The sequence below is a fragment of the Tachyglossus aculeatus genome, chromosome X1 (assembly GCF_015852505.1).
Source record: "Tachyglossus aculeatus isolate mTacAcu1 chromosome X1, mTacAcu1.pri, whole genome shotgun sequence".
NCBI lineage: Eukaryota > Metazoa > Chordata > Mammalia > Monotremata > Tachyglossidae > Tachyglossus > Tachyglossus aculeatus.
Genome location: NC_052101.1, coordinates 9,530,489 through 9,543,746, shown reverse-complemented (window position 1 = coordinate 9,543,746; position 13,258 = coordinate 9,530,489). Strand labels below are relative to the sequence as shown.

The 13,258-nt window shown below is 42.8% G+C and overlaps 1 protein-coding gene across 1 annotated transcript in view; it reads right to left on the bottom strand.

Moving 5' to 3' along the window:
- MYOM2 (myomesin 2) overlaps positions 1–13,258 on the bottom strand; it is a 110,014-nt gene that overhangs the window by 48,662 nt on the left and 48,094 nt on the right. The window contains exons 14-17 of the mRNA XM_038740308.1: positions 10,211–10,338; positions 8,786–8,969; positions 7,434–7,608; positions 4,787–4,908 (exon numbers count right to left, since the gene is read on the bottom strand). Coding sequence (XP_038596236.1) covers positions 4,787–4,908; positions 7,434–7,608; positions 8,786–8,969; positions 10,211–10,338 — 609 coding nt within the window. The remainder of the gene's footprint in view (positions 1–4,786; positions 4,909–7,433; positions 7,609–8,785; positions 8,970–10,210; positions 10,339–13,258) is intronic.

Genomic DNA, 13,258 nt, shown 5'->3' with positions numbered 1-13,258 from the left:
ACTTGCATTTGCTCCCTTTATTCACTCCTCCCTCAGTACCACAGCACCTATCCACATATCCGTAATTTATTTGTTTATATTAATAATAATAATAATAATGGCATTTATTAAGTGCTTACTATTTGCAAAGCACTGTTCTAAGCGTGGGGAGGTTACAAGGTGATCAGGTTGTCCCATGGGGGGCTCGCAATTTTAATCCCCATTTTCCAGATGAGGTCACTGAGGCACAGGCCCCTCCTTCCTCTCCCCCTAATACCCCTCCCCATCCCCCCCGCCTTACCTCCTTCCTCTCCCCACAGCACCTGTATATGTGTTTGTACATATTTATTACTCTATTTGTACATATTTATTCTATTTATTTTATTTTGTTAATATGTTTTGTTTTGTTCTCTGTCTCCCCCTTCTAGACTGTGAGTCCACTGTTGGGTAGGGACCGTCTCTAGATGTTGCCGACTTGTACTTCCCAAGCGCTTAGTACAGTGCTCTGCACTCAGTAAGCGCTCAATAAATACAATTGAATGAATGAATGAATGAAGTGACATGCCCAAAGTCACACAGCTGACAACTGGCAGAGCCGGGATTTGAACCCATGGTCTCTGACTCCAAAGCCCGGGCTTTCTCCACTGAGCCACGCTGCTTCTCCAATGCCCGTCTCCCTCTCTAGACCATAAGCTTGTTTTGGGCAGGGAATGTATCTACCAACTCCGCTCTATTGTATTCTCCCAAGCACTTAGTTTGGTGCTTTGCACACAGTAAGCGCTTAATGATTAAAGTTGATTGATTTCCTCTCCCCCTCGTCCCCCTCTCCATCCCCCCCATCTTACCTCCTTCCCTTCCCCACAACACCTGTATATATATATATATACATATTTATTACCCTATTTATTTATTTATTTTACTTGTACATATCTATTCTATTTATTTTATTTTGTTAGTATGTTTGGTTTTGTTCTCTGTCTCCCCCTTTTAGACTGTGAGCCCACTGTTGGGTAGGGACTGTCTCTACATGCTGCCAATTTGTACTTCCCAAGCGCTTAGTACAGTGCTCTGCACATAGTAAGCGCTCAATAAATACGATTGATGATGATGATGATGATGAATGGGTTTCTGTAAGCCACTCTTGAGGACTCCAAATGCGTCCATTTCATTGAGCAAAGTTGTATGGATTTTTCCACTTGGTGGTGGTAGTGACAGCAGCACCGGAGAGACTAAGTAGTTGAAGTAGGTGATTCTGAATTGTGAAAGTCAGTAGAACAGGGTTCTAATCCTGCCCCTGCTATCAACCATCTGTGTGACCTTGGGCAAGTCAATTAATTTCTCTACCCCTCAGTTTCCTCCCTCTCAGACTGTGAATCCCATGCGGAACAGGGACTGTGTTGAGCTGATTAGCTTGTAGCCACCCTAGCACTTAGCAACAATAATAATAATAAATGTGGTATTTGTTAAGCGCTTACTATGTGTCAAGCACTGTTCTAAGCACTGGGGTAGATACAAGTTAATCAGGTTGGACACAGTCCCTGTCCCAAATGATGCTCATACTCTTAATCCCCATTTTACCGATGAAGAAACTGTGAGGTCCAGAGAATTTAAATGACTTGTCCAAGATGACAGAGGAGACATGTGGCAGAGGTGGGATTAAAATCTAGGTCTTCCTAAATTCCAGGCCCATGCTCTATCCACTAAGCCATGCTGCTTCTCCAATGTCCCAAGTAGAGTGCTTGGCACATAGCAAGCTTTTAACAAATACCACATTTATTATTATTGTTCTGCTGCTGCCATTACTGCTTCCTCTGGTGGTCTTAGGACTCCAAGCAGCAGCACAAATATCACAAAATGGTATTGGCCTAAACAATTTTCCTCTTTCTCCTCTTATTTGCCAACCACCCTTTCCCAAAACATTGCCCTGATTTCCACCTCCTCTTTCTCTCTCTCTCTCTCTCTCCCTTCCTCCCTACCCCCATCTCACTTTCTTTCTGTCCCTCATTTTCTGTTCTCTTTCTGTCTCTGCCCCTCTGCTTACCCCCTTTTCATAAGCCTACTCCCAAGAGTACTTGCTCACAATAATAATGATGGCATTTATTAAGCACCTTCCATGTTCCAAGCACTGGGCATTCCCCTGGCCTGGAATGCCCTCCCTCCACACATCTGCCAAGCTAGCTCTCTTCTTCCCTTCAAAACCCTAGTGAGAGCTCACCTCCTCCAGGAGGCCTTCCCAAACTGAGCCCTCATTTTCCTCTCCTTCTCCCCATCCCCTTCCCGCCCTACCTCCTTCCCCTCCCCAGAGCACTTTTATATATTTATACAGATTTATTACTCTATTTTACTTCTACATATTTACTACTCTATTTTGTTAGTGATGTGCATATAGCTATAATTCTATTTATTCTGATGGTTTTGACACCTGTCTACATGTTTTGTTTTGTTGTCTGTCTCCCCCTTCTAGACTGTGAGCCCGTTGTTGGGTAGGGTCCGTCTCTATATGTTTCCGACTTGTATTTCCCAAGCACTTAGTACAGTACTCTGCACACAGTAAGCACTCAATAAATACGATTGAATGAATGAATGAATGAATGAATGAATGAATGAATGTGGAGAGAAGAAAGCTGCACAAACAACACCAGGTCAATTTTTCAGTCCTTTTCCTCAAGTTTCTAGCATCTTGGCAGTGCCACTTTTCTAACTCCAGTAATATTGCACTAGTAATTAGAAACACTGTTTTAAGGATTACTGAGATGGCAATTTGACCAATTCAATTACTGTTTCTTTTAGTGTGATATTCTGCTATTGAAGAAGAGAGACTATCCATTCTAACCATCATTTTCCATCATTAATGATAATTTGCACTGTACATAGACCATCTTCATGTAACTACTGGGAGACTGTTTTACCAGTGGAAAATCTGAACACTGGAAAGTTTCTCCTCAACAGTATTGCCATCATCCTCAGCACTCGTGTATCACTCAGTTGATGGTATTTATTGAGCTCTTACTGTGTGCAGAGCACTGTACTAAGTGCTGGAGGAGAGTACAGTGTACCGTAGTTGGCAGACATGTTCCCTGACCTCAACGACCTTACAGTCTAGAAGGTACCTACCTATATTTTTGTACTTATTTAATATCCCTATATTTATTTACATTCACGTACTTATTCAGATGTTTCCCTCTTGATGTGCTGCTTCCTGCTTAGTATTGATTCTTCCTCCGGATTTCACTATCTGTAAATAATTTGTGTTGTGTGTCTCTCCCGAGACATCACATGCCTCTTGATATCAGGGAACCTGATTCTTGCTAGTATTTTACTCTCCAGTGCTTAGTACGGTTCTTGACACCCAGTGAGTGCGCGATGGATGCTGCAGATTGACTGACTGTGACAGAGTTAACTAGATGTGTTGCCCATCCACACCTCTGCAATAAGAAAAAACCCCTTCCTAAAGGCTTCAAAGCACTCAATCACTCTGCCACTCCTATCTAACCTTGTTACCGTGGCTCAATGGAAAGAGCACGGGCTTTGGAGTCAGAGGTCATGGGTTCAAATCCCGGCTCTGCCAACTGTCAGCTGTGTGACTTTGGGCAAGTCACTTAACTTCTCTGGGCCTCAGTTACCTCATCTGGAAAATAGGGATTAAAATGGTGAGACTCCTGCGGGGCAACCTGATCACCTTGTAACCTCCTGAACGCTTAGAACAGTGCTTTGCACACAGTAAGCGCTTAACAAATACCATCATTATTATTATTACTACAACCCAGCCCACGCACATCACTCCTTTAATGCCAACCTACTCAATGTACCTCGCTCCCGTCTATCTCACCACTGACATCTTGCCCACATCCTTCCTCTTACCGGAATGCCATCTCATTCCATATCTGATCGACAATTACTCTCCCCACCTTCAAGGTCTTATTGAAGGCACATCTCCTTCAAGAGGCCTTTCCTGATTAAGTCTTCCTTTCTTCACTTCCCATATCCTTTTGTGTCACCCTGAATTACTCCCTTTATTCACGACCACCATCCCTAGCCCCACAGCACTTATGTATAGATCCGTAATTTATTTATTTGTATTAATATCTACCTCCCCTCTAGATTGTAAATTCACTGTGGGCAGGGAATGTGCCTAGTATATTATTGAGTTGTACTCTCCCAAGTGCTTAGTACTGTGTTCTGCACACGGTAAGTACCCAATAAATACGATTGATTGATTGACTGATTAACAGAGATTCCTAAAAGACCAAAAGACTGCAAAGAGAGGGTAAGACACTGCTATTATCCTGAAAAGTAAAATCAGTTACTGGAACATGTGCTTACAGCTGTTTTGGAACCGTGGTTTTTCATTCACTTCTAATCCAAGACTCGGGGAAATGAATGCAATATAAAATAACAGCTAGAAAAAAAAAGGACTTTCTGTAAAGCTACATTCATGCAGCTTTCTTGGAGAGAGAATAACATGGAATACGGTTGCAAACTGGGAATTCAGAACTTGCAAGGAATCCTAGTACTTAAAACCAAAAATTATAGATTTTGACCATAGTCTTACTCTAAAGATAGTTTTTTATAGTTTAATTTGCATTTTAACAACCTATTCTTATAGTCCCTTCTCACTTGGAGTTCTCCAGGATTATTAGCCAATTGATAAGAGTTTTCAACCTGAATGCATCGTCTCTGTTCATTTTCTATCCCACTTGTCACATCTAGTAATATCCCCAATGGGATCATAAATGTTTATTCGGGCCAAAATTAAAACTCGAGGAAGATCTGAAAGTTGGAGCTGAAGATTATGTGATCCACTTACTGAGGGCAGCCTGGACTTTTATGACATCAGACTCCTGTGAATTCTCACTCGTCCCGACGGCGTTCACAGCCTTAACGCGGAAGACGTACTGCTCTCCGGTAGTTAAACCATGAACAACAAACCTGTAGAAACATGATTTGGAAGCTCATTTGGTTTTCAACATTGAGTCCACTCTTTCCTGTACCCCAGTCAGAAAGCACTTCAATTACATTTAATAAAAATAAGTGCCTATAAATGATACAATATATATAATTTCACTTGGGCTAAAATGAGCTAAATTTTCCTGAGTGCCTTGAATATAGCAGGCATCCAATTTCCTTTATTTAAAAAGCTATAAATAATACAAAAGCATCCAGTTATGGAAGGTCTAATTCACTCTCCACTTAAGCCCATGAGTTCAGGTTCATTCACTCATTCATTCAATTGTATTTATTGAGCGCTTACTTTGTGCAGAGCACTGTACTAAGCGCTTGGGAAGTACAAGTCGGCAACATGTAGAGATGGTCCCTACCCAACAACGGGCTCACAGCCTAGAATGGGGAGACAGACAACAAAACAAAACATGTGGACAGGTGTCGTCATCAAAATAAATAGAAATGAAGCTAGATGCACATCACTAATAAAATAAATAGAATAGTAAATATGGACAAGTAAAATAGAGTAATAAATCTGTACAAACATATATACAGGTGCTGTGGGGAGGGGAAGGAGGTAGAGCCGGGGGGGATGGGGAGGAGGAAAGGAAAAAGGTTGGCAGCTTTCCACGACTGACAAAGACCCTGCTAATCCCCTAACACTCAGCCTGTATCCTTCACTCCTCTGTGTCATTAATAATAATAATAATTGTGGTATTTGTTAAGCACAGACCATGTTATACTGTACTCTCCCAAGTGCTTAGTGCAGTACTCTTTGTGCAGAAACGCTCTGGGTATGTTACTCCCCTCCTCAAAAATCTCCAGTGGCTACTAGTCAACCTACACATCAGGCAGAAACTCCTCACTCTCGGCTTCAAGACTCTCCATCCCCTCACCCCCTCCTACTTCACCTCCCTTTTTTCCTTCTCCAGCCCAGTCCACACCCTCTGCTCCTCTACCGCCGCTAACCTCCTCACCAGGCCACGTTCTCGCCTGTCCCGCCGTTGACCCCCGGCCCATGTCCTCCCCCTGGCCTGGAATGGCCTCCCTCCACACAACCGCCAAGCTAGCTCTCTTCCTCCCTTCAAAGCCCTACTGGGAGCTCACCTCCTCCAGGAGGCCTTCCCACACTGAGCCCCTCCTTCCTCTCCCCCTCCTTATCCCTCCAGCCCTACCTTCTTCCCCTCCCCACAGCACCTGTATATATGTTTGTACAGATTTATTACTCTATTTATTTTACTTGTACATATTTACTATTCTATTTATTTTTTTTTGTTAATATATTTTGTTTTGTTGTCCGTCTCCCCCTTCTAGACTGTGAGCCCATTGTTGGGTAGGGACCATCTCTATATGTTGTCAACTTGTACTTCCCAAGCACTTAGAACAGTGCTCTGCACACAGTAAACACTCAATAAATACGATTGAATGAATGAATGAATACCCTGCATATAGTAAGTGCTCAAAAAATACGACTGACTGAATGGATGAATGAAAGTAAAGTTAGGAATGTTGTAAGTGCCGTTTGTCATAACTTGAAATATACATGGAGGGTCGCCTGTAAAATATAACTGATTGTGGTATAAACACAATCTTTCTGGATGGTTATAGGAAATCCCAGAAAATTTTATAAAACTACACCCCAAGGTCCTAAAATTAGGCTTGCCCTAGAATCAAACTGACCAGTTTATCCTGCATAGCTCCTCTCACTCATGTAAGCTTCTGAACTTCACTGATGACCTGGAGTGTGTTCAGTACTTTATTATTACTATTCTTATCAGGTGCCGTCGAGTCGTTTCTGATTCATCGTGACTCTATGGATGTATTTTCTTCAGTACTTGCCTTGTTTCAAATTGTAGGGTGTCCTGGGACTCGTAGTGTGGCTGTCATACAATGCTGGGGCAGTTCATTTAATTAATTTAATAATGGCATTTATTAAGTGCTTACTATGTGCAAAGCACCGTTCTAAGCACTGGGGAGGTTACAAGGTGATCAGGTTGTCCCAAGGAGGCTCACAGTCTTAATCCCCATTTTACAGATGAGGTAACTGAGGCCCAGAGAAGTTAAGTGATTTGCCCAAAGTCACACAGCTGACAAGTGGAGGAGTGGGGATTTGAACCCATGACCTCTGACTCCAAAGCCCGGGATCTTTCCATTGAGCCATGCTGCTTCTTTACTCTACTGAGTAGAGTAGGATAGAGTTGAGTCCTAACCTTTCCCTTACCCACTCCCATGGCAGTTCAGTTGAAAAGAGAAGATACCAAACTAAGGATGATGTCTTACTATCAGTCAATCAGTGGAATTTATTGGGTGCTTACTGTGTGCAGAGCACACAATTCCCGCCTGCATGTATCTTACAATCAAATGTATTTACAACCGAAACAATACAACCAGTATGGAGCCAATACGAGTGTCAACCTAACCTACGTGTCATTTTCACATTTTGAAATTAAGCTGTACTACACGCTTGGGAGAGTTAGACTCCTACGCAACAAAAACCAAATGAAATTACCTACCTGTTATAATCAATAGGTTTATGAATACAAGGTTCCCATTTGTTCGTCCCTGCCACGCAACAATCAATATAATAGCCGAGCAGAGCCTCTTCATGCTTTGGCTTCTCCCACTGGACGACCACTGATGTCTTTGTATTTCTCGATGCCGAGATCCGGCCGGGAGCCGAAGGAACGGCTAAGTAGAAAATATTTGGTTTTTAATTTTCTTCATATAGTCTACAAAATAATAAGAAGAGTAACTGTGGTACTTGTTAAGCGCTTACTACGGGCCAGGCATTCTTCTAAGCTCCATGATTCAGTGAAGCGTGGCTCAGTTGTAAGAATACTCTGCACACAGTAAGTGCTCAATAAATAGGATTGAATGAATGAATGAATGAATGAATGAATGAATGACTCCAAAGCCCGGGCTCTTTCCACTGAGCCACCCTACTTCCGAGATGGGTCTATTTATTTTATTTGGTTTATATGTTTTGTTTTGTTGTCTGTCTCCCCCTTCTAGACTGTGAGCCCGCTGTTGGGTAGGGACCGTCTCTATATGTTGCCAACCTGGACTTCCCAAGCACTTAGTACAGTGCTCTGCATACAGTAAGCGCTCAATAAATACGATTGAATGAATGAATGAATGAATATGGGCTTTGGAGTCAGGGGTCATGGGTTCGAATCCTGCCTCTGCCACTTGTCAGCTGTGTGATTTTGGGCAAGTCACTTAACTTCTCTGTGCCTCAGTTCCCTTATCTGTGAAATGGGGATTAAGACTGTGAGCCCCCCGTGGGACAACCTGATCTCTTTGTAACCTCCCCAGCGCTTAGAACAATGCTTTGCACATAGTAAGCGCTTAATAAATGCCATCATTGTTATTATTACAAGCAAATCGGTTTGGACACAGCCCCTGTCCCACACAGGGCTTGGGGGATAGCCAACCTCTGACACATGTGCTTGGAAGTGCAGATTCCAGGCTGGCCAGCAGATCGAATAGCAATGGGAAATGAAAAAGGCTAAAAATAGCTTTTTCCCAGCTGCAGGACTGATAGATCACCAATGGCCGGGCTTGTAAAACAGCACTGGGAAGGCCCTCTTTAAAATCAGCCTGGCTGAAATAAAACAAATCTTTCAGCGCTCCTTATCGCAATCCGTTAAGTCATTAGTTTCCAAGTGGATGATGGAAACTGCGGAAAAATGCCGAGCGCAATAATAATGAAGCTTCTAGTTAATACTTGGCAAACGCATTCTGTCAGAAGAACTCCCTCTCAAATCGGCCTGCGGCTCACACTCTGCACCGTGGAAGTTTATCCATAGTCTCTATTCGGATCCTGCTAGCATTCGGGTTCCGGTTACTTCACGTAACAACTTACCGATGCTGTCCTGGACCTGAATTGGTGATGTTATTTCAGAAGGGTCACTGAGCCCGTGCTTGTTGGCCGCCAAAACGCGAAATACGTATGATTTTCCTTCTGCGAGATCAAATACTGCGTATCGAGGAGATCTGACGGCCACCTGCGAATTAACCCTTTGCCAGCTTCCACTTCCGACTACCGACTACATGGAGGAAAAGGAAAAAGATCAACTAATAGTTGTTTTAAGTACGTTTACCAATCCCATATGGACGTTGTCACAGGACTGTGCCTCGGTGCTCCGGGATTACACAGGAGCGTCACAGCCATCCAATCTAAATTCTCCCTAAAATTGTGCGACACACAAACAAAAAGAATATTAATCTGGATAAGTTTAATGGTGGTCTTAGTAAAACGATGGGAGGATTTATTTTCTGAAAGATAGTAGCTCTGGCTGATTTGTCTTTGACTTTCACAGCAGATACATATTCAGTCATGAAGTGGAATTAGAATAACAGATTTGTACCCAATATAACCCCTTCCAATCTGTACATCACTGAGAAGTAATGCACTGAATTAAATGCATTTTTAAGAGATTGAAGTCATTAAGTCATTTTAGGATTTTTTTTAGCTTACATACCTTTTTAACAGCATAAAAAGCAAAGCCTTCTTCGATTCTGCTTTTGTCGAATTCAGAAATGATTGCTTAACTGTGTATGCTATAATGGGGTTGGGGGAAGAACCAAAATCTATTTTAGCTACCAATATTGAGTTACATAGGTGTGTTTTCTATGGGTTTTTTTGTCCCCCCAGCATGCTTCAATTCATCTTAGCTATAGATTGAACTTTCATCCGTGACTGTCAAATTGAATGAGAATCTGGAAATAAAGAATGAAATAAAATGGGGATATTATTCCTGCAGTCCTCTCTTGGCACATCTCTTATTGACCTTGAGGGGAATTATCTGCACAGAAAGATAGCGCTGTATGGATTATTGAGGTACTTGGCCCCTAAAACAAATGTCTACAGCCAATTTCCTAAAGACCAAATATAATTCCGGTGCAAGAAACTCCACTTTCTGATACTTACACAAGAGTTTTACTGAGGGCCAAAAATTGTGTGTGAACATTTAAGGGCAATGTCGGGAAGCTCACTTGGGGAGTGTAAATCTGAGTTGATTTTCATCTCATCCCTGAAGCTGGAGCTCAGTTTCCACTGTAGCCAAACAAACCAGCCAGCCTCTCCGCTTGATTCTGGAACCAGGATTTGCAACGAGGATGACATTAGCCAAACCCTGCCTACCCTTTCTCCCGTTCCAGAACAGAGTCCCACGAAATGGAAAATTCAGTTGTTTGGGGGTTCCTTCCCCCTCTGAAAATGATTTGAATTTGACTAGGAATGAGCATTTACGGGTGGATGGCACCAGTAAATAAGACCGCACGGTACCTTCTCAATGAAATACATCAATGGCTCCTTGCCACGGGGAACAGGTGGCTCCCAGCTGAGCACAACATATGTTTTGCTGATTTCTGAAGCATGTACATTGGTGGGAGGTCCTGGAATCTGAATGTCGCCTGGGGGAGTAATAAACTTTGTGAGTGTTTAACAGCAGATTAGCCCTCCGGTCAGCATTTATGCTTCAGCTCATCTTTCTAAACGCTCTCCCTAGGGAACATTCTGAGGGTATTAAGGATTACTGGATCAGTTTTACATTTACTCGTTTGTTTCATTTCTATTTTTGGAAAGTAAAATTGTAAATCTGCTCTTTGCACAGAAGATAAAGTGCACCAAACATGCTTTGCTGAGTACTTTTAAAGAATTCAAATACATTCTATAGCTTATTATTATTATTATGGTATTTGTTAAGCACTTTCTATGTAGCGTGGCTCAGTGGAAAGAGCGGGGACTTTGGAGTCAGAGGTCATGGGTTCAACTCCCGGCTCCGCCAATTGTCAGCTGTGTGACTTTGGGCAAGTCACTTAACTTCTCTGTGCCTCAGTTACCTCATCTGTAAAATGAGGATGAAGACTGTGAGCCCCCCGTGGGACAATCTGATCACCTTGTAACCACCCCAGTGCTTAGAACAGTGCTTTACATGTAGTAAGCACCTAATAAATGCCATTATTATTATTATTACATGCCAGGCACTGTACTAAGCCCTGCAGTGGATACGAGCAAATCTGGTTGGACACAGTCCCTATCCTACACGGGGCTCACAGTCTCCATCCCCATTTTACAGATGAGGTCAATGAGGCACCGAGAAGTGACATGACTTGCCCAAGGTCACACAGCAGACAGGTGGTGGAGCCGGGATTAGAACCCATGATCTTCTGACTCCCACCCCTTTGCGCTATCCACTATACCAAGCTGCTTATGAAGAGATTCAGAAATGGAACAGAAAGGATATTTGCAAAAGAATCATACCTTTAACCAGAGAAGAAGCTTCAACAGAAATGGAATGCATACCAAAAAAAATGAACATTCTGGGTTTTGCAATTTGGAACCACAGCCCAGTGTAACTAAAATAGCTTTAATGGCTCTGTGGAGGCATTTCCTTCAGAGAGCAAATGCTCAACACCTGAAATTATGCATTAAATTCAAAAGGATGGGGAATTTTATGCCCCAGTTGATTGGAACCAGGTTAACAACTATTTATTATTTGTCCATATATATCTTCATATCTCTAACTAGATGAGAAATAGATATATAAATATGAAATCTGGAAGAATTCTGACAGACATTTTGCAAACTTCCCCTATCCTCCCCAGAATCACTGCCACCACTGTATTCGATCCGCTATCCTCCTCCTACGCACCTTTCACCACTGCATATCATTCAGTCTTCCCTACTAACCATGGCAACCACTGTATCACCTCTCCTAACACTCCTAGAAACCACTGCCACCATGATATCTCCTCCCCTGTTCTCTCCACGAACTTTGGCTGAAGGTCCTAGTCATCACCACCATCATCAATGCTATTTATTGCGTGCTTACTGTGTGCAGAGGACTGTACTAAGCGCTTGGGAGAGTACAGAACAACAGAGCTGATAAATACGTTCCCCGTCCACATTTAGCTTAAAGTCTCTCGAGAAAATGGAGGCAAGGAACCTCCCTCGATCACTGCAGGAGCTGAAGGGACTGTGGCAGGGAGTCCACCTTGGAGTCAGGCGGTCAGTCAGTAAACTGTATTTATTGAGCACTTACTATGCGCAGAGCACTGTAATAAGCGCTTGGTAGAGTATGACATAATAATGAAACTGACACATTCCCAGCAAACAATGAGCTTACAGTCTAGAGCTAGCTCTCTTCCTCCATTCAAGGCCCTACTGAGAGCTCACCTCCTCCAGGAGGCCTTCCCAGACTGAGCCCCTTCCTTCCTCTCCCCTTCGTCCCCCTCTCCATCCTCCCATCTTACCTCCTTTCCTTCCCCACAGCACCTGTATATATGTTTGTACATATTTATTACTCTATTTATTTATTTATTCATTTTACTTGTACATACCTATTCTATTTATTTTATTTTGTTAGTATGTTTGGTTTTGTTCTCTGTCTCCCTCTTTTAGACTGTGAGCCCACTGCTGGGTAGGGACTGTCTCTATATGTTGCCAACTTGTACTTCCCAAACGCTTAGTACAGTGCTCTGCACACAGTAAGCGCTCAATAAATACGATTGATTGATTGATAGAGGGGGAGATAGATAGGTGTCAGCAGTAGCCTGTAAGTTTGTTGTGAGCAGGAAATGTGTCTGTTTATTGTTATACTGTATAATAATAATAATAAGGATAGCATTCATTAAACGCTTACTATGTGCAAAGCACTGTTCTAAGAACTGGGGAGGTTACAAAGTGATCAGGTTGTCCCACGGGGGGTTCACAGTCTTTATCCCACTTTTACAGTTGAGGGAACTGAGGCCCAGAGAAGTTAAGTGACTTGCCAAAGTCACACAGCTGACAAGTGGCAGAGCCGGGATTTGAATCCATGACCTCTGACGGCAAAGCCCGGGCTCTTTCCACTGAGCAATGCTGCTTCTCCCAAGTGCTCAGTACAGTGATTGGCACATAGTAAATTTGCACATAGTAACTGCTCAATAAATAGGATTAAATGAATAAATGAATGAGTGGTAGCAGCAGCAGGTTGGAACCGTACAACCAATCCATCAATTGTATTTATTGAGTGCTTACTAATTATAATAGTAATCATGGTATTTTTTAAACACTTACCATATGCCAGGCCCTGTACTGAGCACCGGGTGGATACAAGTTAATCATGTTGGACATTGTTCCTGTCCCTCATGGGGCTCACAGTTAGCAGCGTGGCTTAGTGGAGAGAGCACAGGCTTGGGAGTCAGAGGTCATGGGTTCTAATCCTGGCTCCGCCATTGATCAGCTGTGTGACTTTGGTCAAGTCACTTAACTTCTCTGTGCCTCGGTTACCTCATCAGTAAAATGGGGATGAAGACTGTGAGCCCCACATGGGACAACCTGATTACCTTG